Here is a 22,514-nt window from a genome sequence, read left to right on the forward strand (position 1 = left end):
GGTCTGGTGACCCCCAGCAGCCGAGGACCGTGAAAGGTAGACGTGGCCTCAGTCCATCCCCTTGTCCAGCCAGTGCCTCCCGGGGGAGCCCCTGAGCCCCCTGCCTCCAGAGCTTGGTGACGCTGGCCGGGCGCGGTCAGCTCCAAGCTCGCCGAGTCTGGAGGTCAGGGGGCCGGGGGGAAGGGCAGCGTGGAAAGTGGAAAGAGCCGGCGGGGCTCTGCGCGGGCCCTTGAGGCTTGAGAACCTCAAGCAGGTGCATCTGTGCTCAGCTCAGCAAACACCCAGGAGAGCTGCGTTCAGAGGCCACGGGGTCTCCCTGGAGGCCCAGCACTAAGAGATTTTGAGGCCAGGCCTGCAGGGGATTCGTGAGGAGCGTGAGGGGCTCCCGGGCAGGCGTGCAGACCCTGCTCCCACCTCTGCCTTCCCAGGCCCCCTCTCTCTCACCCCTGCCCTTGCAACTTGCCTAACACTTCCTGATGGCTCGCTTTTTTCCTCCTCTTGCATCAACCGATTAAAAAACAACACCCCAACGCCAGCCCCAGTGTGCTTCAAACCTCAACCTGCAGCCGGAAGGGGACGTGAAACCGGCTGGGGGAGGGGTTCTGGGGCTGCCAGAGGAAGCACCCAGAACCACAGCGCAGACACACGGCCCGGATCGGCCCGACACCAGCCCGATGGCGGAGGCTCCCAGCCACCCCGGCTCTGAGGAGCAGGAAGAGCTCCTGGCCGAGAAAGACTTGGGGTAAGGGTCCGCTCCGAGACACAGAGGTCTCTGCGTTTACGTGGGGGGTGGGAGCGTTTGACCTGGTGCCGGACAGCGCTGTGGGGGTCTCAGGGCAGCAGAGGGGGGCGGCACGGAACTTTCCTGGGACCCCGTCTCACCGCATGGCGACTGGACGCCTCTGGGGCCGGCTGCAGGAAGAGAGGACACCTGATGCACGGGCTCAGACGCGGCCCGGGCAGCCTGGCAGTTGACGGGCCTCGGTCAGCGAGCCCGAGCTCCGAGGGCGGGAGGCGGGGGCGTGGGCGGTGGCAGGGACGGACCCGCCGATGGGGGCAGCACGCGAGGCCGGGCCGGGCGCCCCTCCCGAGGCTGCGCCTCTGCCTCGAGGTGATGGAGGAGGCTGAGGGCGCCACTAGGGCCTGTTCTGAGGTGGAAGACTGGATGAGAGAGGGGCACGGCAGAGGCCGCGTGCTGGCCCAAAGACCCACTGCGCCGCGGCCGCCAGAACCGGGCAGCGAGCCCGAGGAGCCATCGGCGCCAGCCCGAGCAGGGACGGGGACAGGGGCTGCTGGAGGCCGGGCATCCGGGCCGAGCCAGGCCGCGGGGTCCGACGGCTCTAGACACAGCTGACCCGCGTTCTAGCAGGCCAGTGGGGATGGCTGCCAGTGGGGAGAGAGGCCCCCGCGCGCAGGAGGACCGTGGGTGGGGGCTGCTCACCGGGGAGAGCAGAAGGCAAGGAGCTGGTGTCCCAGGCCAGAGGGAGAGGCGGCGAGACACCCAGGAGCACAAGCCTGGAGACGGGAGCGCCGTCAGGGCCACGGTCACCTGCCCCAGGGCAGCTGCTGGGCGGGGCTGGGTGGGGTCCCCAGGCCTGGCCTCTGCAGCCCCAGGGCACGGGGTTCCCCACAGCCCCAGGACCCATTGCTGGCGGCTGGTGGCTGGAGGCTGATCCTGTGATCATAACGAGGGGCTGATCGAAACATGTGCTGTGAGTCTACGTGTGTGAGCGTGTATGAGCGTGTGTGTGAGCCCATGTGAGTGCGTGTGAGCGCGTGTGAACCTGTGTGTGTGTGAGTGTGTGTGAGTGTGGGCACATGTGTGCACGTGGATGAGGGACAGTTGCCTGCTCCTTGCTCTGTCCCACAGGGCCCTGGTTTGGGGGCTTTGTGGGCCGGCGCCCCGGGACAAGGTACGAGGCTGAGTAGCGTCTGGAAAGAGTGGTCAGGGTCAGGGCGAGTGACCCCGTGAGGCCACATGGCCCCTTGAAGATCGCCAGGGGACCCGTCGCCAGGGCGGGGGCCGTGGGGCTCCTGGTGTTCTTCTACCCTGTGGCAACTGGCGGACAGCTGGGCCCCGCTCAGAAACAGCCCCTTGCGTCAGCACTGTCCTCGTGCTCCTGCGGCCACTGTGTGCCCATAGAAGGGCACGGCTTGAGTGTCCGGCCGCGTCCCCGGCCTCCCTCCTTGGCCCATCCTTGGCGCCCCAGCTGTCCCGCAGACGGAGGAGAGGGAGGACAGTGTGGCCCCAGCCCAGGCCTGGGCAGGCAGGAGGCAGGGGGCGGGGCTGCACCTGTGCGGCCTCGGCCAGGCGCTCCGGCTGGCTGCCCCCCCCCCCAGGGCCTGGGAACCCGCAAACGTCGACCCCCCCAATGTGGTGTCAGAATGAAACCGAGCCCCACGGTGAGGCAGGTTCCCATTTCACAAGGTGACTAAGAGAACTGGGGACTTTCCTGTCCAGGGTGATGAGAAGGCCTGGAACCCAGGGTGGGGATGTTGCGTCTGGGAAGCCCCCACCCGGGAGCCCCCAGGACAGCCAAGGCTGGGCCAGGTCTGCTGGGGCTGGGGCACTGCAGCCAAGACCTGCCACCAGGCCCCACACCCACTGCCTGCGCCAGGACATCACCCCTCCTGCCCAGCCAGGTCACGCTGCACCTCTCCAACTGGGCAATAGGGGGGTCCACTCAGATGCCCCAGGATGGGGCCTCCCCCTTCAGACTGTCCCAGGACGGGGCACCCCCTAGACTGTCCCAGGATGGGGCCTCCCCCTTCAGACTGTCCCAGGACAGGGCACCCCCTTCAGACTTCCAGGATAGGCTGTCTCCCCTCAGATTGTCCCAGGATGGGGCCAGCCCCTCAGAACCTCACACTGGGGCCCAGGACTGGCGCGACCCCAGCAGCGAGCCCCAGGCAGGGCGTTGGTCCTTCCTCTGTGTCACCTGCAGGCCAGGACGAGATGCTCTCTCCTTGCCCCGGCTGCTCAGCTGTAGGGCTGGCCACGGGGCTGGCCAGGGCCACGGGGGGCTCACATGGCTCTGCAGGGCCTCCCTGGAGGAGCTGAGGTGTGGCCGAGCCCCGCACCCTGTGGGGAGGGATGGACCCAGGCCCCTGAAGAGTGCAGGGCAGATCCTCCATACCGGTGCCCGGAGAGAGGGCTGTCAGGACGTCCCAGGGATCCTGGATTTAACAGGTCCAAATCCTGGGACCTCAACCCCTGGGAGGTCCCGAGTGCACCCCAAACTTCACCAGGGCCAGACCATGCTGTGCTGGGTCCTCCCTGCGTCCACACGGCGGAAGAACTGCCCCTCACCAGCAGACAGGCCTCACCCCTGCCACAGCCCAGCCTGCTGCCTAACATGGCAAGATGCCCTCCCCTGGTGGTCTCCAGACCCTTGCCCACCATGCTCTTTCCCCACGAATCCACTAGACCCCACGTGTGGAGCCACTGACCACTGGCCAGCAAACCATCCTCCGGGCCGCCGCTGCGGGCCTGCCCTGGTCATGCCGACCTCACTTCCCCTCCGAGGTCTGACCCATCTGCCACCCCCAGTTCCCGCAGGGACCAGACCACTGCAGACTTTGGGTGCATCCTTCCTGGCTCCACCGGGCTGTCCTGGACCCTCTCCAGCTTTCCAGAGGCTCACCTGATCTGTCTTGGGTGATGACGGCCCTGGGTTCCCTATGGTCGGCACTGCCCAAGGTCGGGGACACCCCAGGGAATCCTGGTTTGTCCTGGGAGCGCTGGTTCCATCGCAGGAAACCTGGTTTTATCCTAGGAATCCTGGTTCAGTCCTGAAACTCTGCTTCTGTCCTGGGAACCCTAGTTCTGTCCTGGGAACCCTAGTTCTGTCCTGGGAACCCTAGTTTAGTCCTGGGAACCCTGGTTCTGCCTGGGAATCCTGGTTTTCTCCCTGGGAAGCCTAGTTCTGTCCTGGAACCCTGGATCTATCCCAGGAAGGCTCATCCTGCCTGGGAGTCCTGTTCTAACCTCCCCCACCCCGCCCTGCCCCAGGCTTATTGGGCTGCTCTGGCCCTGGATGACCCTGAATGACCCTGGTGGGGGCAGCAGTTGGGTGAGCAGTAGTCTCCTTACCCCGTTAGGCTTCTGACCCCCTCTACCCTTGGGCAAGGCATGGCTCCTGGTCCCCGGTGAGTCTGCCACGCTGCCTTCCTCACGTCTCCCTGTGCCGAGCTAAGAGGCAGGAGAGGGGAGGGTCGACCAGTGGAGCCGCCCTGTGCAGAGTCCCTTTCCGGGCTCTTTGTCCCTATAGACTCTTTTGGCCTTGCCCTCTGGCTTCAGGGTCTTTAAGAGAGAGGACACAGGTCCCCTCAGAGCTACAGGTGAGTGGCAGCCGAAGTGGGGCCTGAGCTAGCTTGAAGGCCATGAGCAACTTGGGCTCCATCTTCCTGTCCAGCTAAGAGAGCCCGGGTGGGAGGGAGCCTAGACCACTGGAGGGCCGGGACCCCACAGGTCAGATCTCCCCACGCAGCCAGAATGCTGGCAGTCCTTGCACGCACTTGCCCTCCCAGGGAGGTTGGACACCACCTGGTAGAGCCAGGACGCACAGCACTGGGACAGCAGGCCGTGTCAAAGGCCACTAAGGAGGGAGCCTGGGACCAGGACCCTGCCTTGGTGGCAGGCTGAAGGGCGATGCATTGAGGGTGGCCCTGCCCAGGGTCCACACCTGAAGAAGGCAGCCAGAGCTGAGCCAGGCCTAGGGATGCCCAGATGGGCCTCTTTCTTCCTCCCTCCAGGTCAGGGGTCTCTGGCGCCCGGTAGTTTCCCGGAGAGGGGGGAGGCTGAGCTCAGCCCGGATGATGGATGCCTCCTCCCGTGCTGGGGCTGGCGGGCGTCACTGGCTTCCTCCTGCTTTCCATCTGGGTCCTGTCACATTCCTTCCCTAGGTGGGGGACAGGGAGAAGACACCACCCCACACTTGGGGACAGGGCAGGCCCCCGGCCTGCTGATTCAGGAAACCGGAAATCCTGCCCTGCAGCCTGGCCCCTCCCAGGTCCCCCACCTGCCTTCTCCCGAAAACAATGCTGGAGCCACGTGGGGGCAGTGCCAGGAGGGTCCCAGGGAACAGAATGGGGCAGGCTGCAGACAGGGTGGTGCTGCAGACCCCACCAGCCTGCCTCTGCCTCAGTTTCTCTGGGAGGGTGTCGAGTGGCAGGTGAGCCCTCGGTCAGGAAGATGAGAGTTCCAGACGCTTGGCTGAGAGCTTGGGCTCTGCGCTCCTAGGGCCTGGGCCTGGGTGAGGAGCATGGGGACACAGGGTCCCGGAGACATATCCAGCACCTTTTTCTGGAACCAGGAAGCCCTGCCCCCCGAGGCCTCAGTTTCCCCATGTGCCAGCCCCATCAAGCTCTTCAGACAGAGGTTCTCACTTCCTGGCCAGTGAGGCCCTTCACAGGGAGAAACCAAAGCTTCAAAGGACTGAGTGTGCTGTTAAGAGACACTGGTCAGAGCCTGGAGGGATGCGGCTGGCCCTCCCTTGGAGACCTGTCTCCTAGGGTTACTCCCCTGCAGGGACCCTCTCTGGGGAGTCTGTTTACCCTGAGGGCACAAAGTTGGGGTGTTGGGGACCTGACAAGGCCTTGGGGACCCAGGGTGTCTGGGTTGCCCCTTGGAGGCACTTGCTAAAGCCATGCAGCTTGGCCGGATGGCTCTGAACCTGCGGGTTCCCATCAGGGCGAAGGTGGTGATTCCTGGGGCCCCCTCCAGAATAGGCTACGAAGACACCCCCAGAGACCTCCCCAAAGGCAGAAAAAGGATATGGTACTGTCAGAACAAGCTTTTTCCTTCTAGAGACATCTCTCCCAGGCCCCAGCCCGTTCCTACCAAGGAATCTTTCCAGGGGCTCTAACACCTTCTTGGAGACTGGGGATCTGGGACAACCAGCAAAGGGAGTTCTCACACCTCTCCTAGTGGGTGGTAGTGCACAGCCACAGGTCCCCACCCCCATGAGGCTGGAGAGACGACCCAGGGCCTATGTGGTGTATGGGGTGAGCAGGTGACCAGGGAATTTAAAAAAATCAGGCCTCCTAATCCTGCTGGCCAACACAGCTCTGTGGTGCCAAACACAGGCGACGAGAGGTGATGGTGGGAGGTGAGGAAGAAAGCCCCTCATCCTTTCCTGGGGTCAGGCCAGTCCTGCCCAAACTCCATCTGCTAACCGCCTCCAAGCTGGGAAGTCCTAGTAGGTCCTAGTAGGACCACTATCTGGTCCCGCCGGCTGGCAGGGAGGGGCTCTCTGGGAACACGGAGTCTGCCTACGGCCCCCTCTGAGGCACCCATGTCCCCCAGCAGGTGTGGGAGAGACTTGGGTGTTGGAACCTGCAACAAGGCAGCTGTGTGGATGTGCAGAAGACAGCAGGGGCGTGTGGTGTGCCAGTAATGGAGGGGAGTGGCAGGTAGGGTCACTGCCCTGCTCTGTGCCTGCAGGCAGGATCTCACGTGCAGCTGCTTCCCTGCTTCCCACAGGTGTCTGTACCCCATTCCTGAATGTAACTGGATGTTCTGAGGGTTTTGCTTCTGAGGTTAACAGGCTGTCTTCTCCTCCCCCATCCTCCCCCCACTACCTTGCCTCAACAAAGAAATGGGACACAGGACAGATGGATCTATCCAGTGGATTCTGGAGGAACCTAGAAAGAAAGCGTCAATCCTTATCTTGGTCTCATTCCCAAAGCAATCCCAGCTTCCTCACAACCCCCGCCACCCCACCACCTTGGGTCCTCTGCCTTTGCTGGGCTGAGCCACACGAAGCAGATGGGGACTCAAGGCATTTGGAGGCTACCTTCTCTGTAAGTCAGAACAGTTCTCTAGGCGTGGTCACCAGGAGCCATGGAGGCCACCTTCTCTGTAAGTCAGAACAGTTCTCTAGGCATGGTCACCAGGAGTCATGGAGGCTACCCCTTACCCTTTCTCCCCACCCCAACCTGGGCCCCACTGCCTATTGCACATTTCATCAAGATACCACTCTGTGAGTGTGTGCATGTATGTGTGCGTGTGTGTGTGTGTGTGTGTGTGTGTGTGTGTGTTGAGAATGTTTGAACAAGAGGACAGATTCCTACTTATTCAGCCTATTGGGCCATGAGAGTTTTCTCTTTCATGTTCTTGGACTACAAGCTTATGAACCATGAAGGGAGAAAAGACTGAAAGACTTAAAAGGAAATTAGGATACTTCATGATGGAGAAACGTACTAATGAAAGAAAAGTAAATGAAGAAAAGTAGGAAGAAGGAACAGCTGGGTGGATGGATGATGGATGGATGGACGAGTGGGTGGATGGGTGGATAGATGGATGCTGACTAGATTGATGGGTACGTGGATGGAGGGATGGACGGGTGGGCACATGGATGGGTGGCTGGGTGATGGATGCATGGGTGGGTGGGCAGATGGGTAGATGAAGAGATGGACGGATGATGGATGGGTGGGTGTACTGCTGAATGAAGGATGGATGGTTGGGTGGGTGGATGGGTGGGTGGATGGGTAGATGGACAGATGGATGGTTGGATGGGTGGATGGATGGATGGATGCATGAATGGATGGACAGATGGATGGATGGACAGATGGATGGTTGGATGGATGGATGGATGGATGGACGGATGGATGGATGGACAGATGGATGGATGGACAGATGGATGGATGGACGGATGGATGGTTGGATGGATGGATGGATGGGTGGATGGATGGATGGACTGGTCAATGGTCACATGGAATGTAAGTATAGGTAGGTTGATGGATAAATGGGTGGAATACTGACAGATAAATGATCAGATAGACTAATAGAATGTTATCAAGACATATGGGTGGAGACAGATAATGGATTGATTTTTAAATTGACAGATCAGGAAATATTGGAAGTGAGAGATGAAAGGAAAGATGGATAGTGTGTAAATAGACATATGATTGATGCTGGATGAATTACCAAACAGATAGATTGGTGAACAGAAGCACTTAAGTCAGGAATTTTTCACTCACTGTTCTCTCTTTTTACAGCACTTTCTCCCACAAATGTATATAGCCATCTCTAATCCTTCTCAAGTCTTTTTTCAAATAAGGAAAAGATTATTCCTTTCTATGAGGTTTTCTTTGACTATCATATATAAAATATCAATCTCCTCCAAGACTCCATGTCCTCCCACCATGAATTATTTCCTACGGTATTTGCTGCCGTTGGATATATTACAGAATACACTTACTGTTTATTTTTGTTGTTGCTCCCTCTGAAATGTCAGTCTTGTGAGAGCATGGGCTTTGTTAATGCCAAATCCCAGCGCCTGAACAAATGGATACAGTAAGTCTGTTGAAAACCATATGGATAGATGAACAAACATGAAGATAAATGGAGTTATGGATAAATCAATGGTTGGTTGGATGAGGGAATTTATGGATAAAAATAGTATCCCCTATGGGAGGGTTACTAGGTTGCCGCACTCTTGTAAGTTTTAACTTATTTGGATGGCTTAATGGGCAATATGTATATGGAAGTATGAACATATATGCATTTATACACATATGTGTGACTTTCTAGATAAGAATATGGGTGGACATATTGGTCAGATAGATATGTGAGTGGGTGTATAAATGAGATTGATCAATAATAAAATATTTAGAGAACTGAATGGAAGTAAGGACAAAAATATCTGCAGAGATAAAAGGATATATGGAAGAACGAACAGATAGTTCACTTGTAGGGTAGCTGGTCAAAAAGATACACAAACGGGTGCTTGAATATGTACCTAATGGTAATTAACATATATTGAGGGGCTCTTGTGTTCCCAGTGGATGGATGACTACCTGAATAGTTCTTCTAAGTGTTTCATATGTATTATAACATTTCGATAAATGGTTGGGTGGGTGGGTGGGGGTGGATGGATGGATGACTGGAGGGATGCGTGAGTGTGTGGATGGAGAGATGGGTGGGTACTTGCTCAGTAAAGGGATGTAACGAGAGATGACTAGACATTGGTATATATGCATTGAAAAATACTTGAATGGATTGATGGAAGGATATACTGTGTTTATATGGATAATTGAATGGATCAAAATCCTGCAAACTTGATGGATTGATAATGATGCGTGGGGAGACAGATAACTATATAAAGAGGATAGATGGATGACTGGGTGGACGGATAGATGGATGATAGATGGATGATGGATGGATGGACGGACGGACAGATAGTGGGTGGATGGGTGGATAATGGATAGGGGACAGACGGACGGATGGGTGAGTGGACGGACGGATGATAGAGGTAGTTGGATACTGCATGGATAGGCATGTGGATGCATGACTGGGAGGATGGATGGATTGACTGGTGGTTGGATAGATGGGTGGGTAGGTGAATGGTGGTGGGTGGGTGATGAGTGATAGAATGAATGAATGACAGAGGAGGGAGACGGATTGATGCACATATGCATGGGTGAGTAACAGTAGAGTTGGGGACAAACACCCTGCCCTATTGCTCCTGGCAGGGCGTGCCCTAATCATGAAGCCGTGGATGCTGGCCTCTGCATTTAAAGGTCTGTCTTTGCCACCTCCTACGCATCAGCATTTCTGATAGATAATCAAGTAATTGTGTTTTAAGTTCTTAGTGACAGAGAACTCCTGCCATTCCAAGGCAGCCTTCTCCCCATGGGAATATTTTTCCTTCTTTTGAACCAAAATATGTCTTGGCACATTTCCTTCCTGGCTGTCTGTGACTGGGATTCCAGAACCAAGAGCAGGAGGCAAGGGGAGATGGGTGCATTGCAACGGGAATGAGGCACAGGCGCACTTCCCTTGGGCGATCTGGCCCCGCCTGAGGGCCGGCCCCACGGCCCGCACACCTTTCCCTTCTCCACGTGCCTCGAGAACCTTGACGCATCTGCAGCTCTGTCTGGATTCTGGGGACGGATGGTGGGCCCAGCTGCTTCCGGGGCACACCCCCACATTCTCTGGCTCCCCCGCGGCTGTGGGAGGAGAGAGCTGGGAACTCCTCTCCAGGGCTGGTCATAGGACACAGCCTGGTGTGTGTGGGTAGAGGCAGGGGGACAAACCAGAGCCAGACTTCATGACGCCCACAAAGTCTGCACCAGCCAGCCACCACCTGAGTCACCACAGACCAGAGCTCGGGCCACGTGGCTGCCGTGACAGGCTTGCAAGTGCACTGCTTGCCCGTCTGATCTTAGCCGCACCCCCATCCAGCCTCACGTCCCCCAGGTGCTCTCGGCACGGGCCCCCTGGCCCAGCCGAGGCCAGGCCAGCCAGGGAAGCGAGAGGGGCCGTTCCTCCGTGCTCCGGGGACGGAGGGCAGTGGGGGCGGGCGGTCAGCCCACTGCTCACGGTTCTGGCTCTGCCGGCCCCAGCTCTGCATACTTGGACACGCGTCTGAGCCTCGGTTTCCCCAGGCGGAGCCTGGGTGCAGCGGCTGTGAGGGTGGGTAGCTGGGCCACGCTGCTGGACGTGACTGCTGGGCACTGAGCTGGGCTCGGGGACGCCCCGCAGACACGCGTCCCGTACCCGCCTCGTCCAGTCACTCGCCCGCGAGCCTTCTCAAGTGAGTCACGGCGACTAAGCCCAACCAGAGGAACAGTGGGCTGGGCTGGGCCTCCCGGGCCTTGGCCGGAGCATGAGGGGCAGGGGGCCCGCAGGCCAGGGCACCGTGCTGACCTGGTGCCCACCGGTCCCCCTGGGAGCATGCTCTCCGCCACCAGCCGGGGCGGGCCGTGTTTGTCCCTGCCTCTGGGGTCTCCCTGCTCTGACCTCCCAGTGCAGTGTGGCGGGGGCGGGGGGGCGGCAACCTCCCCATTTGGGGAGCAGAGAGGATTCCCCCTCGAGGTGATGCGTGCAGCAGAGAGCTGGGCATAAACAAGGGGAAAACTGGAGAACCAAGAGGGAGGGAGGGAGGGAGGGGAGGGGAGGGGGAGGGGGGGGGAGGGAGGGGGGGAGGGAGGGGAGCAGAGATAGGGGCAGAGACAGAGGGAGAGGAGAGGAGACGGGGTCCGAGTGCGGAAGCAGGGAGGCCGGGGCCGGCGGGGAAGGGGCAGCGGGCCCAGGCCGGAGCGCGCAGGGCAGCGGAGAGGGGCAGGGCAGGGGGGCCTGACCCCAAAGACCCATCAAGGCGAGGACAAGAGGAGGGCCAAGGGGTGGGCCAGGCCAGGCCCAGAGCGAGGGGAGAGGCACAGAGGGACGCCGAGGCCGAGGGGGGCGCCCCGACGCCCCGCCACTGGTGGGGATGAGCCGGCGGGCGGCAGAGTGAGGCCGGAGCGGCCGCCAAGGTGGCCGAAGGGGGACCGTGCCCACCCCAGGCCGCTGAGGTCCTGCTGAGCCCCGGGGCTGCTGGGCTGGAGGGTTTTCCTCTGACATTTTTACTAGTCTCGGAAGGAGGGGGAGGGGGAGGAGGCCGAGGGGGGAGAGGGGGCTGGGGGGGAACAAAACGGAAGCAGCTGCTCAACGTCCTGCAGGAGAGACCCACAGAGTCCGTGAGGCCGCACAGACGGGGACAGACAGACGGGCACCCCGTGGCCCGGGGCGGCCAACGGGGAGTCAGCCCTGGGGACCCCCAGGACGAGAGGGCCCCGGGTGGACAGACGCAGGCCACAGACGGGGAGGGGTGCGGACGTCAGAGAGCCCAGACGGCCAGCCGGACGGAGACGGCTTGGACCGGGGACGGGGACAAGGGGACGAAGGAGGAGACAGGAGGAGGAAGGGGGGGCGGGAGGGGTCCAAGCGGCAGGGGGAGCGGCGGGGGGGTGGCAGGGGTGCAGCAGACAGAGGCTGGCGGCCTTTGAAGAAGGAGCTGCCGCGTCCCCAGGGCCGGGGTCAGGCCAGGTCGCCGGCCCGCGGGCGGCCGCCAGCAGCATGAGCGGCTCGGCCCTCCTGAGGAGTTCCAGCAAATGGGGCCTGGACAAGCTGGTGAGGTAGGTGCCCCCCGGCCCAGGCTGGGGCAGGGCGGGCAGGGCCGGGCCACAGGGCCAGGAGCCCGGGCACCCAGGCCAGGGTGAGGGGTGCACACGTGCGCCGGGTGTGTGCACTCGGCCCGCGCTCTTCCCCACCTGCGTGCCTGCCTGGCCGGCGCAGGACCGCTGGCCTTCCGGATGCCTTCCCCTGACCCCGGGGCCTCTGGCCTGGTCTGCTGCTCCCAGGACGCGCAGGGTGTCCTCGGCACGCTTCCAAGGCCTCGCCTGGGCTCCCCCGGCTCCTGGGGACTGTTCTGTCACCCTTCTTTTTCAGATGATGACGCCAGACCTTGTGGCCGCACTCACCACCCCCCTTAGCACACCAGCCCTGCGTGGGAAGCACCACAGGGCTGTGGTGAGTGCTTGGGTCTCGGAGTCCGATTTTCTCTGGGCTGGAGTCCTGGTTCCCACGTCTCAGGCTTCGGGCCAGGACCCTGTCCTCTCTGGGCCTCAGTGTCCTCCTTTATGAAATGGTGGAGTGGTGTCACCCACCTCAAAGGGGAGTAGAGAGAGCAGAAACAAGGGTCCAGAGGCGGGCCCGGAGCCACCGCTCCATACCACCGGCTGCTCGACACGTTACTCTGAGCCGCCCGCAGTGCCCTTCCTCCTCCTCTACCCTTCCAGGCACCTAAGGCCCAGCTGAAACGCTGCCTCCTCCATGCAGCCTGCTTTGCTTCTCCTCCAATGGCGAGGAGCGTGCTGGCAGACTGCAGGCTCCTGAACGGAGGGACACAGGCGTCTCAGCCTCCTCAGCTCCACCCACACCTCGACTCTGGGAGGGAGGAGAGTCAGGGCGTGCAGGTTGGCAGAGAGCCACCCCAGACCCCTCCAGCTCCCGCCAGTCGGGTCCTTCAGAGTGACGGCTCTCTCCCGGCCCCACCCAGGCATGGCCCAGGGGCCACCACTCAAGTCCGGAGCATCTACAGGGTCTGGGGGAGATCCCTGCTGGCCATGGCCCCCGAACCCCTCCCTGACCACTCGTAAGGTGGACCCCGCTCCTGGGCTTCACCCCTGTTCTTTCCTGGCTCGGCCAGGCCCACCCTGGTGCTGCTGGCTAGGGGACCCCCAGCCGAGGCTCTTCCTCCCTGCCCAGCCGGGATGTGTCCTCCAGGGGGTACAGCTCCTGTCCCTCTGCAGAAAGCCCAAGGACTCACAGGTGCCTGGGGTCAATACCGGAGGCTCACGACTTAACAAATGGGGAAACTGAGGCCTAAGAGGGCAGTCATATGGTCTGCTGGGGATTGACAGGAAGAGTCCCCCGGTGGGCTGCACTCACACTCCTCGTCCCAGGAGAAGCTGGGTCACAAATGTCTGTCCAACAGCGGCTTTGGCTCTGTTCCCGAGCCCAGCGCCAGCTGCTGCCCTGGTGGGGGCCGTGGAGGCACCGACGGGGCATCGAACGTGCAGCCCCAGCTCTGCTGAGGGCGGGGACAGCCTGGGGAGAGAGCCCCGAGCCCCTGGGGGACCTGCAGAGGCAAAACAGAGACAGAAGGACGTGCCTCTCCGAGCTCTGTGCACCGTCTTGCTGCTGGGACCGGGTGGGGAGCAGGGAGAGTCTCTCCCGAGGCAGCGGGGGGTCTGCGTCCAGCCCAGGTGGGCGGTCACTCAGCTCGCACGGAAACGCTCGCAGGCGCGGACCAGCCCTGGGCCTGGTGTTCTGCTCCTGCCTGTGGACTCCAGGCCCGGGCGGCTCGTGGCACTCCCGCCCCCTCACGGACGTCCCCACCTGTCTTGCCTCCCACGGGCAGGTGGCCCCGGTCCCTATTGGACAGGCAGAACACCAGGCTCACAGAGGCTAGCGACTTGCCCCGGGGTCACTCGGGGGCTGAGGGGGTCCTGTCAGCCATGCCCTGGGCATCACCTTACTCTTCACCAGGTCCCGCCCAGGTGCAGGGGGAGGCCCCTCCCTGTGACGGGCTCAGGAAGTCAGCAGGGGTGGTGGGGGCGCAAACTGGGTCCAGTTTCAGTAGATTAAAAATGGGCCTGGGCGGGGGCACTTGTCCCCGTGCCCACCTGTGTACCCATCTCAGCTCGGCACCATCCCTGGGGCTGCCACGCAGGTCCTTGCCGGCTGTCTCTGCCCAGGAGGAGGCTTCAGGTGGCCGGCCGGGCTGACTCTTCTCGCTGTATCCCCAGGCCTGGCTCCGTCCGTCTGTCTGCTCCTACGGCGCCTGGCCGTCTGAAGCTCAGCCTGGGCCAGGCCGGCGTTCAGGACGAGCAGGGGGCAGCTTGTGGTCCCCTGGGCTCCCTGGGCTCCGGCTGCCTGCCTGGTCCAAGGCTCTCTGGGGGCCCGGCTTTGGGAAGGGAGGCTTTGTCTGGCACAGACCAGAGGGGCTGGCCGGGTCCCCTGCTGGTGTCTCTCTTGGCATTTGGGCTCCTGGTCCCCCCCAGGGAGGCTTTGGGAGCTGGAGGAGCCCTGAGGCAAACCCCCTCTGCCCGCTGCTCCGGGCGCACGTCCACCATAGGCACCCGGCAATCCCTGTGCCTGGCCTCCCACCCTGGGCAGCCAGGTCTGGGAGGCCTCCGGGGACCCCAGTGTGGCCAGCAGGGCCAGGGACGGGCCAGCCTGAGGAGGCGGTGGGGGGTGGGGCGGGGGAAGCCAGGCCTCCAAACCAGTGTCCAAAGGGGCGTGGCTGCCTCGGGCCCACCCAGGGCCCCAGAGGGGAGGGGGGCTGGCCCTGGCCCTGGCAGAGCCTGGGCGTCTGGTGGGTGGTGCTGCCCTGGGACCAGGCGGTCCGTCCGCCGGAGCTGCCCCAGGAGCCCGGGCGAGCTGGCATCGTGGGGGCGCGAGGACTGAGTGGCCCAACCCCCTGGGCAGGGCGTCAGGGCCGGAGCCCAGAGCCCTGAGGTTCAGGCTCCAGTCCTGTCCCGCCAACAGAGCAGGACAGGGCGGCGAGCAGGCGGCAGCCCGGGGGCACTGGGCACCTGAGGGCTCGCTCCCCTCCCCGTGCCCCTGCCAGAGCCTCGAGAAGGTGGCCCGTGGCCCCCCCGGGCCCCGAGGGGTGGCTGGAGCGGGCAGGGCTCCCCGGAACAGCTCGGGGAGCGCGGAGTGGCTCAGCACAGGTGGGTGGCCCCGGGCCAGCTCGCGCAGGTGTCGGGAGCACAGGTGGGAGCCGGGTGTGGGGGAGGCCTCGGCGGCCCCTCGGGGCAGGGGGCGTGCGGGATCAGACCGCGGGCCACCCCGGAAGGCGAGGGTGCGGCTGGGAGGGGTGCTGTCTACCTGGGAAGGGGGAGGTCCTGAGGTGGCCTTGCGGTGAGGTGGGGGCCAGGAGTTTGGTCCCCAGTGGGCTGCGAGGCTCTCCCAAAGTGTGTTCTGCAGGTAGAGGCGAAGCAAGAGGGAACGGAAGGGAGAGACGGAGGACAGAGAGGGGCGCGGCAGGGTCCCCGTGAAGGTCGAAGGAGGGTGCGCGGGGACGGGGAAGGTATGGGACAGGGTCAGGATGGGGACAGGGCAGGGACAGGGTGGGGGCGGGGCAGGATGGGGTCGGGTAGGACAGGGACAGTGATGGGGACAAAGTGGGGACAGGATGGATCGGACGGGACAGGACAGGACGGGGCGGGGGCGGGGCAGGGATAGGACCGGGACAGGACAGGATGGGGGTAAGGCGGGGGCAGGAGGGGACAGGATGGGGGTGAAACGCAATGAGACACAGACAGGACCGGGAGTGGGATGAGGGCAGGGGCAAGATGGGACAGGCAGGACAGGATGCGGACAGGACAGGACGGTGGCCACGAGGAGGGAGAGGCTGAGTGAAAACAACAAAGAGAAGGGACAGGGCAGGACATCGGGGTCGGCTGGGGGCGACGGGCGCTGTGGACACTCAGCAGCCCCGCCCACAGGGTCCCCCCCACAGGGTCCCGCCCACCCTATGTCCCTCACGCCGTCTGCCCCACGCCGTCCCCAGCAACGGAGGGACGGAGGCCCCAAGGGCAAGGTGCCGTGGGTGCTGAGTGTGGGCGGTGCGAGGGCCCCGTCCACGGCCTGCTCCGGCCCCCCAGGAAGACGGCAGGAGGCCGCGGGGACCCGCAAGAAAGGAGGGAGGGACACCAGTGAGGCCAAGAGAGGGGCAGAGGAGAAAACCCAACCCCTGTGGGGACGGGGAAGGGGACCGGGGGGGGGATGCCCGCGTCTGGACTGGGGCCCATGCGTGGGGCCAGGCTCTCCCGCCCCGGGCCTCCTGCTGTCCAGCACCAGCCTGCGGGAGCTGTGGGGCCGGAACCCTGGCGTACCTTCCTTGTGGCTGGAGGGGGAGCCCCAGGTCGGGCCCCTTCCTGCTAGGCTCCGCTTCGCCTCCTGTGACGGGGTGGCGCGCCGCATGCTGGCTGTAGAGGGACCAGGTAGCCCCCAGCTCCCGGCGGGGTCCTCAGGGACAGAGGCCCGAGCCAGCAGACCGTCCCGGGCTGGCCCCGCGTACCCATTTGTGTGCACAGGGAAGCTGAGGCTCAGGCAGTCTGTGGCGTGTCGGGCGCTCAGGGGGAGGCATCGCCCCGAGCCCCTGATGCCCCGTGCAGAGGGGAGGCGGGCAGGGGAGGGGGACAGGGCAGCAGAGGGCAGGGAGGGGCCAGGCTGGGCCCCAGGCTCCTGCGCAGAAACGGACAGCAGTGTCAGGCAGGGGGTGGAGTGGCTCCGCGCACTTGGGGGCCGGGTCTGGAGACCCCAGGATGGGCCGAGAAGGAGAGCCGTGCGAGGGACCCTGCCTGGGCTGTCGGGAAAACCCGGGTGCCCCCCCGCCCAGCCCTGGGCACGATGAAAGTGGGGAGGAATGGCCGAGGCGGCGGCCGGTGCCAGCCACCAGCCGCGTGTTGCGGAACGTGCCGGAGCCTGGCCTCGTGGGCGCAGCGGGGGCTGCCAGGCAGCCCCAGCCTGGCTCGGGAGGGACGGGCTCCCCTGGAGGGCCGGCCAGCGCCAAGAGAGCCTGGGCTGGGCCCGGAGGCGAGGCGGGGGCTGCTAGCATCCGGGGCGCCCTGTGGTCAGCCCCCCGCGCGGTCCCAGAGGGGGTCCTCGGTGCGGCACAGGCGTGGCGGTGGGTGGGGTGCCCGGCGGGCTCCTGGGCAGCCGCGACACTTGGCCCAGACCCCTGCGGCGCTGTGGTCAGGGACCCAGAGCAGGGACAGCGGCGATTGCCGTGCGCGGGGCGGAGACCGGAGCAGCCACGCCGGCGTCCAACGGGCAGGTCGGACCTGAAGAGGGAAGGGGCTCGACCTCTGACCCCAGGCCCAGAGGGGCAAGGAAAGGAGGCTGACCGGGGAGCACGTCCCAGGACGTAGGACCCCCAGCCACAGGGAGGCGATGGGCCAGCCGGCCGGACGTCAGGCTCGGTTCCGCGTCCCACTCTAGGGCAGAGGGGACGGCCCGGGAGCCGGCCTCCGGGGGGATCCTGGGAGAGAGGGCTTGGGGGCCCAAAGCTCTTTGTGGGACCACGGTGCGGGGCTCTGTGGAGCCAGACTGGAAAGGGGACCCCTGACCGGGCAAAGCCCCTCTAGGTAGGTTTTGGGGGCACTGCCACCTTCTCCCTCGGGCTGCAGCTGTCCCCGGTGGGTGGGCACCAGGGGAGCAGGGACCCCACTCCCCCCGCCCCCCGCATGGCCCTCTCCCTGTCGGGCCATCAGAGGAGACGACCAGGGTCTGCCCGCCTGGCCTGGACAACTTCGGGGCCTGCGGTATGATGGGCCGGCCTGGCCTGGGGCTGCCCTGACCAGCATTTGGAGGCTGGTCCCCACAGGGCCTTCACGGGTCCAGGAAGCCAGGACACTGCAGGTCTGGGGATACAGTTGTGGCAGGAAACTGGGGGCCGGGCTGCACAGGGGCTATCAAGGGAGGGACCCGTCTGGCCCAGAGCCCTACGGCTGGCGCAGCTCCCACCTGCGTGGATGGCGGGCGGGCCGGCCACCTACGGAGCCGCTCAGCGTGGGGCAGGGAGCAGGCTGGGACTGGGTGCGTCTGGAATGGGATGTGGGGCGAAGGGGACATGTGCCCTCCGCGCGACTCTGTCCCTGAGGGGTGCCTGCGTGGGATGGGCCGGGACTGTGGGTCACCCGGGAGGAGCGTGGGGACAGAGAGGAGGGGCGACACGCTGGCTTGCTGCCCTGTCCTTTCTGACAGGTGTCACCGACCACATCCCCTATCCTTCCAGGCCGGGCACAGGCACAGGCACAGGCACAGGTGCCCTTCCTCTGAGGGGGCTTCCCCAGGCATTCCCCACCCCCTGGCTCCAAACAGGGGCTCTCCTGGGGTCCCTGAGCCTCGCCTAGTGGTCAGCACTGGCTTTCCTGGCAGCCCCGAAGGTCCCAGACCCCACTGTGGGCCCCGGCTCCCGGAGGGATGGAGAGCTGGCTCGGGGGAGGGGGCCGGAGCCCGGGGCGGAGGGGAGGGGCGAATCGGGGGACAGGCCTGCCCAGGCCTGCTAGCGAGGGGCTGGAACAGGAGGGACTTGGGCTGCCTGGGAGGTGATGGAGCAGGTGACACATACGGGACTGTCACTGAAGGGGCCCTGGCCCAGGAAGGGAGGCTGGGGACGGTGGCACCATGGCTGTGGTCTCCTGGTTCCCCTTCCCAAGGGAGACCTCCCGACCCCATTCTTTAGCTGTAAACTGGGGTGACAGTCCCCCCTGAATGGGGTGACAACCAGGTGGCATTTTGAGCCCGCGGTGGGGCCATCTTGGGCTGAACAGGGCCTGCCCTCACTGCCCCTGGGGGGTCCCTGGTGACCTGAGGTCAGAGGCAGGGGCCACACTCCCCAGTCCGCTCCTGGGGCCGGCCAGGAAAGGGGGCTGAAGGGGGATTCCTTGGCTTTGGGGGCTGTGTGGGGCAGCTGGGGGCTCCCCCCACCAGGGCTGCCCCGCTGTGCACTGGATGAAGAGGCCAGGGGAGGGTCCCACAGAGATGACGCTGATTGAGGACGGGCCGGCCTCGGCTGCGAGAAGGGCCTGCCCGGGCAGAAGGTGCTCCTGGCTGGGGTCCCAGGGCTCCCGTGGAAGGAGAGATGCCAGCACGCCGGCTGCCTGGCCCTTCCCACCTGAGGGACAAGCCCAGAGCCCCTGCCCAGGCCACAGGGCTCTGTTCCCCTGCCCGGGGCCGGGAAGGAGCTAGAGTGTGGGTGGAGTTACCTTAGGATGGCCTGGCCTGGGGCTCACGGCTCCAGAGCACATTGTCCGGCCAGCTGTGGGCTCCCGGAGGCAGCAGCTGTGCCCCATGTCCCCCAGCACCAGCCCCTTGGGGCCTCACTCCCTCCCCACACCTGAGGGCCAGCCTGTGACTTTTGGGGAGCCAGCCCCTCTGTGGGAGGGGGAAGCCAGCTCTGCCGGCAGATGTCCCCTCCTCCGGGGAGGCTTCTCAGATGAGACCTGCCACCAGAACCAGGAGGGGGGCAGTGAGGGGTGCGGGCCAGGCCCTGCCCCGTGGCACCCCAGCTTCCTCTTGGGGGGCCAGGTCTGCCAATAGCACCAGTCAAGAGGCAGTTGGAGCTAGGGCAGCCCGGGGAGGCGTCTTGTTTGCACCTGGCTGAGTGAGGTCTGGGCCCCGGGGAGCTGGGGAGCCGAGGCTGGGCCCGGCGTCTCACCCTGAGGAAGGGGTCAGAGGGACTGAAGCCACAGCCCCACTCCGGGGCGACCTCCTATGTTTCCCTCCACTCAGCCCCATCCTCCTTGTCCTCAGGAGGGCAACGTGTCCCCCCACCTCGTGTCCCCTCCAACTGCCTTCCACCGAGCTCCTTCCTGCTTAGAACCTCCCAGAGTCCCCAGGGTCCCCAGCTGCCCTGCCCTGGGTCTCCCAGGGACCCAACATCACCCCCAGGCCGCTGGGGGCTGCCCCACCCGTGCTGCCATTCCTGGAGTGACTGCAGAGGGGAGGGTCGGGGGGGCTGCGCTCCCGCCCCGCAGGGGCAGAGCCGAGTGCGCTGCGGGGACACCAAGGCCCTGGGGTGGGGGTGTAGGCCCAGGCTGTCCCCACCCCTGCAGCGCTAACCCCTGTGAGGCGCCCAGCCTGGAGGAGGAGGGGCGGAGACCCGAAGGGGCCGAGGGGCTTGTACCCCAGGCCTTTCCCTGCAGCCGTGGCCGCTCTCCACTCCCTGGTCCCCCCCGAACCCTGGTGCCCCACGGCTGCCCCTCAGCTCCCTGAGGGGTGACTCATCCCCTGGGCTCTTCCCTGCCTGGGTCCCTCCTCACCTGCAGTCCCTCCTGACCTTCTCCCCAGGAGCTCCCATGGCCCCCACACTCTGCTGGCCCAAGCGCAATCCACCCACCCCCGGAACCCCCCTTCCCTCCTGGGCGGCTGCTGCCCCTTTGCCTGCACCACCTTCCCGGCTGGTAGCTCCCCTCCAGCCCACTTGCACCCACAGGGGCCTCAGAGACCCTCCTGTCCGTCTCCCCACAGCTGCCCCTCTCTGGCCATGACTGCACCAAGCACTCTGGCCACGGCCTTCATGGCTCTGCTCTCACTGTACCCCCTCCCTGGCCCACGAACCCCAGCTCATCTTTCAGAACCAAGTTCAAGGTCGCCTCCTGGGCTCTCCGGGCAGTGGGGTTGGGCTGCCCAGGGTGCTATCTCCCTGGCCTGCTGACGGCCTGTGCCGTCGAGGAAAGGGGTCATCTCTCCCCATGCACAGCAGGACACAGGCGCACCCAGAAAGGTGCTGCTGGACGAGGGATGGCCAGGAGCGTGGGCTGGACCCGCGCCAGGGCAGGCGGGTGGGGCATGGGGGAGCGAGGTTCCCGGCAGCTCCCCTGTCCTCACCCCGGGCCTGGGGCGGCAGCGTGGGCCTCCTCCTCGCCCCTCCCGCCAGCTCATCTCCTCCGGCCCCTCCTGCCTCCCCCCTGCCCACCTGCCGCTTTGGCGCTGCCTTCGTACTCCGGACTCACCCCCACAGGGGCACCCTGTGCCTCTCTGCAAGGACACGTGACAGCCGGTCCCCAGGCCATGCCACACCCACAGAACCCTCCCACACAGCCTGGGGCAGGACCCTGCCTTGTATGAGCCGTTGGGGGCACCCTCGTGGTAGCCCAGCCACCACTGCCTTCCCCGGAACTCCCTGACGGGGCCACTGAGCTCTGCCCTTGGGGGACCGGCTCTCTGGTAGTTGGGGATCCCCGGAAGCCAACACTAAGAAGGCCTCTCCGTGGGCTCCTTCTTCCCCACACTGTGCCTTCCCTCATGGGCTCTGTGGTCACTTGGAGGACAAGTCGCTCTGCAAGTGTCCACCCTGGGAGACAGTAGGGAGGCAGGGCATGGGGGGACAGAGACCTTGGTGGTCTGCGGGGAGACCTGTGTTCCCTGCTCCTGGCGGGGTGTCTGGTCCCACTCCCCAGGCCTCTCGGGCAGCTCTCAACCACTGTGTCCAGGTCCCCTGTAGCCAAGAGGGTCCCCTGCAAGCCTAAAAGAAGAATTCTCCTAAGGCAGGTGCCCTGCCTGGCCCCCAAGCCCAGCCCCCAAGCTCTCCCCATGACTCTGAGCCCGGCTTTGGGCACCAGAGACAGGTGGGTGCCCCAAAGCCGCCTGCAGGGGGCAGAGTCAAGCAGGGACGGAGCCCACCAGGGCAGGGGGAGGACGGGGGCAGGACAGCTGGCCAGGCTGGCTCAGACCCTATCCCCCATCATCCGACCCGGCCGGGGCGGGGGGAACCACGAGGGGGTGCTGCAGAGGAGAGAGGGGGCTGGCACCTCGAGTCGGGGCTGGGAGACAGTGGACATGGCCAGCAGGGGCAGCCCCTGGGCTGGGGGTCCCTCCCCGACCGAGGATGGGGAGCTCTGAGCCTTCCCGGGGCCCGTTGGGGTCTGTCCACGCTGCTGCCCCGGGTGTGGCGAGGCCCCGTGGCGGACCCCGATGCAGGACCGCGCTCCACGGCCCCGGGGCTGAACCGATGGCCGCATGAGAGCCAGAACAGACACAGGAAACAGCCTAATTGCATTTGCTAAGGAACACCAAATCCCTTACAGCTGCGCTCAGGCCGAGCCAGGGGCCACGGGGCGGGGAGGGGGGCGGCCATGGCCGGCATCCTGACAGCTCCGCGGAGCCTGCCAAGGGGTCTGGGCTGCTGGCCGGGGAAGGGGGGCGCCTTTCCCAGGCCAGAGGCCCCCACCCCACCCCAGGAGAGCCGCCCCCTCTCAGTTCCCAGAACGGAGCCCAGCTGCGGAACAGTGAGGGGCTCACAGGAGGGGCTGCATGACTCACATCCTGGGGCTGGCGGGAGGGAGGAGGGGGAGGCCTCCCTGTCCTCAGACCGCTGGGTCTCCCCGCGCGGGGCTTTGGGGAGACAGCAGAAGACCCCTGCCCCGCACCCCGTCTCTGCTCCCCCCACGCTCCTGCCTGTGGGCGCCTGGGGACCCCATGCCAGTGGCAGGCCATGAAGGGTGACCCTCGGGGGGGCTGCCTCCCCAGGATGCTGCTCTGGGTCTCCCTCCTGGGCCGCTGTCAAGGCGCTGGCAGGGGTGCTGGGCAGGGTGCTGGGCAGGGGTGCTGGGCAGGGGTGCTGGGCAGGGGGGCTGGGCAGGGGGGCTGGGCAGGGGGGCTGGGCCTGCGCATTTGCCCTCACCTTGTTCCCACTTCCGCGGCTGCGTGTGCAGAGGGACGCCCGCCT

The 22,514-nt window shown here is 64.6% G+C and overlaps 1 protein-coding gene across 4 annotated transcripts in view; it reads left to right on the forward strand.

Moving 5' to 3' along the window:
• The first annotated feature begins 618 nt into the window (after positions 1 to 618).
• The window catches only part of LSP1 (lymphocyte specific protein 1), a 34,992-nt gene continuing 13,096 nt past the window's right edge, over positions 619 to 22,514 (forward strand). For 2 of the 4 annotated variants that reach the window (XM_059398546.1, XM_059398555.1), the window contains exon 1: positions 624 to 742. In XM_059398546.1, coding sequence (XP_059254529.1) covers positions 675 to 742 — 68 coding nt within the window. In that variant the 5' untranslated portion in view covers positions 624 to 674. Of the gene's footprint in view, positions 743 to 11,747; positions 11,905 to 22,514 lie in introns of those variants that run through there. The other 2 variants (XM_059398575.1, XM_059398565.1) reach the window with 2 other exon arrangements.

The sequence above is a fragment of the Mustela nigripes genome, chromosome 1 (genome assembly GCF_022355385.1).
Source record: "Mustela nigripes isolate SB6536 chromosome 1, MUSNIG.SB6536, whole genome shotgun sequence".
Taxonomy (NCBI): Eukaryota; Metazoa; Chordata; class Mammalia; order Carnivora; family Mustelidae; genus Mustela; species Mustela nigripes.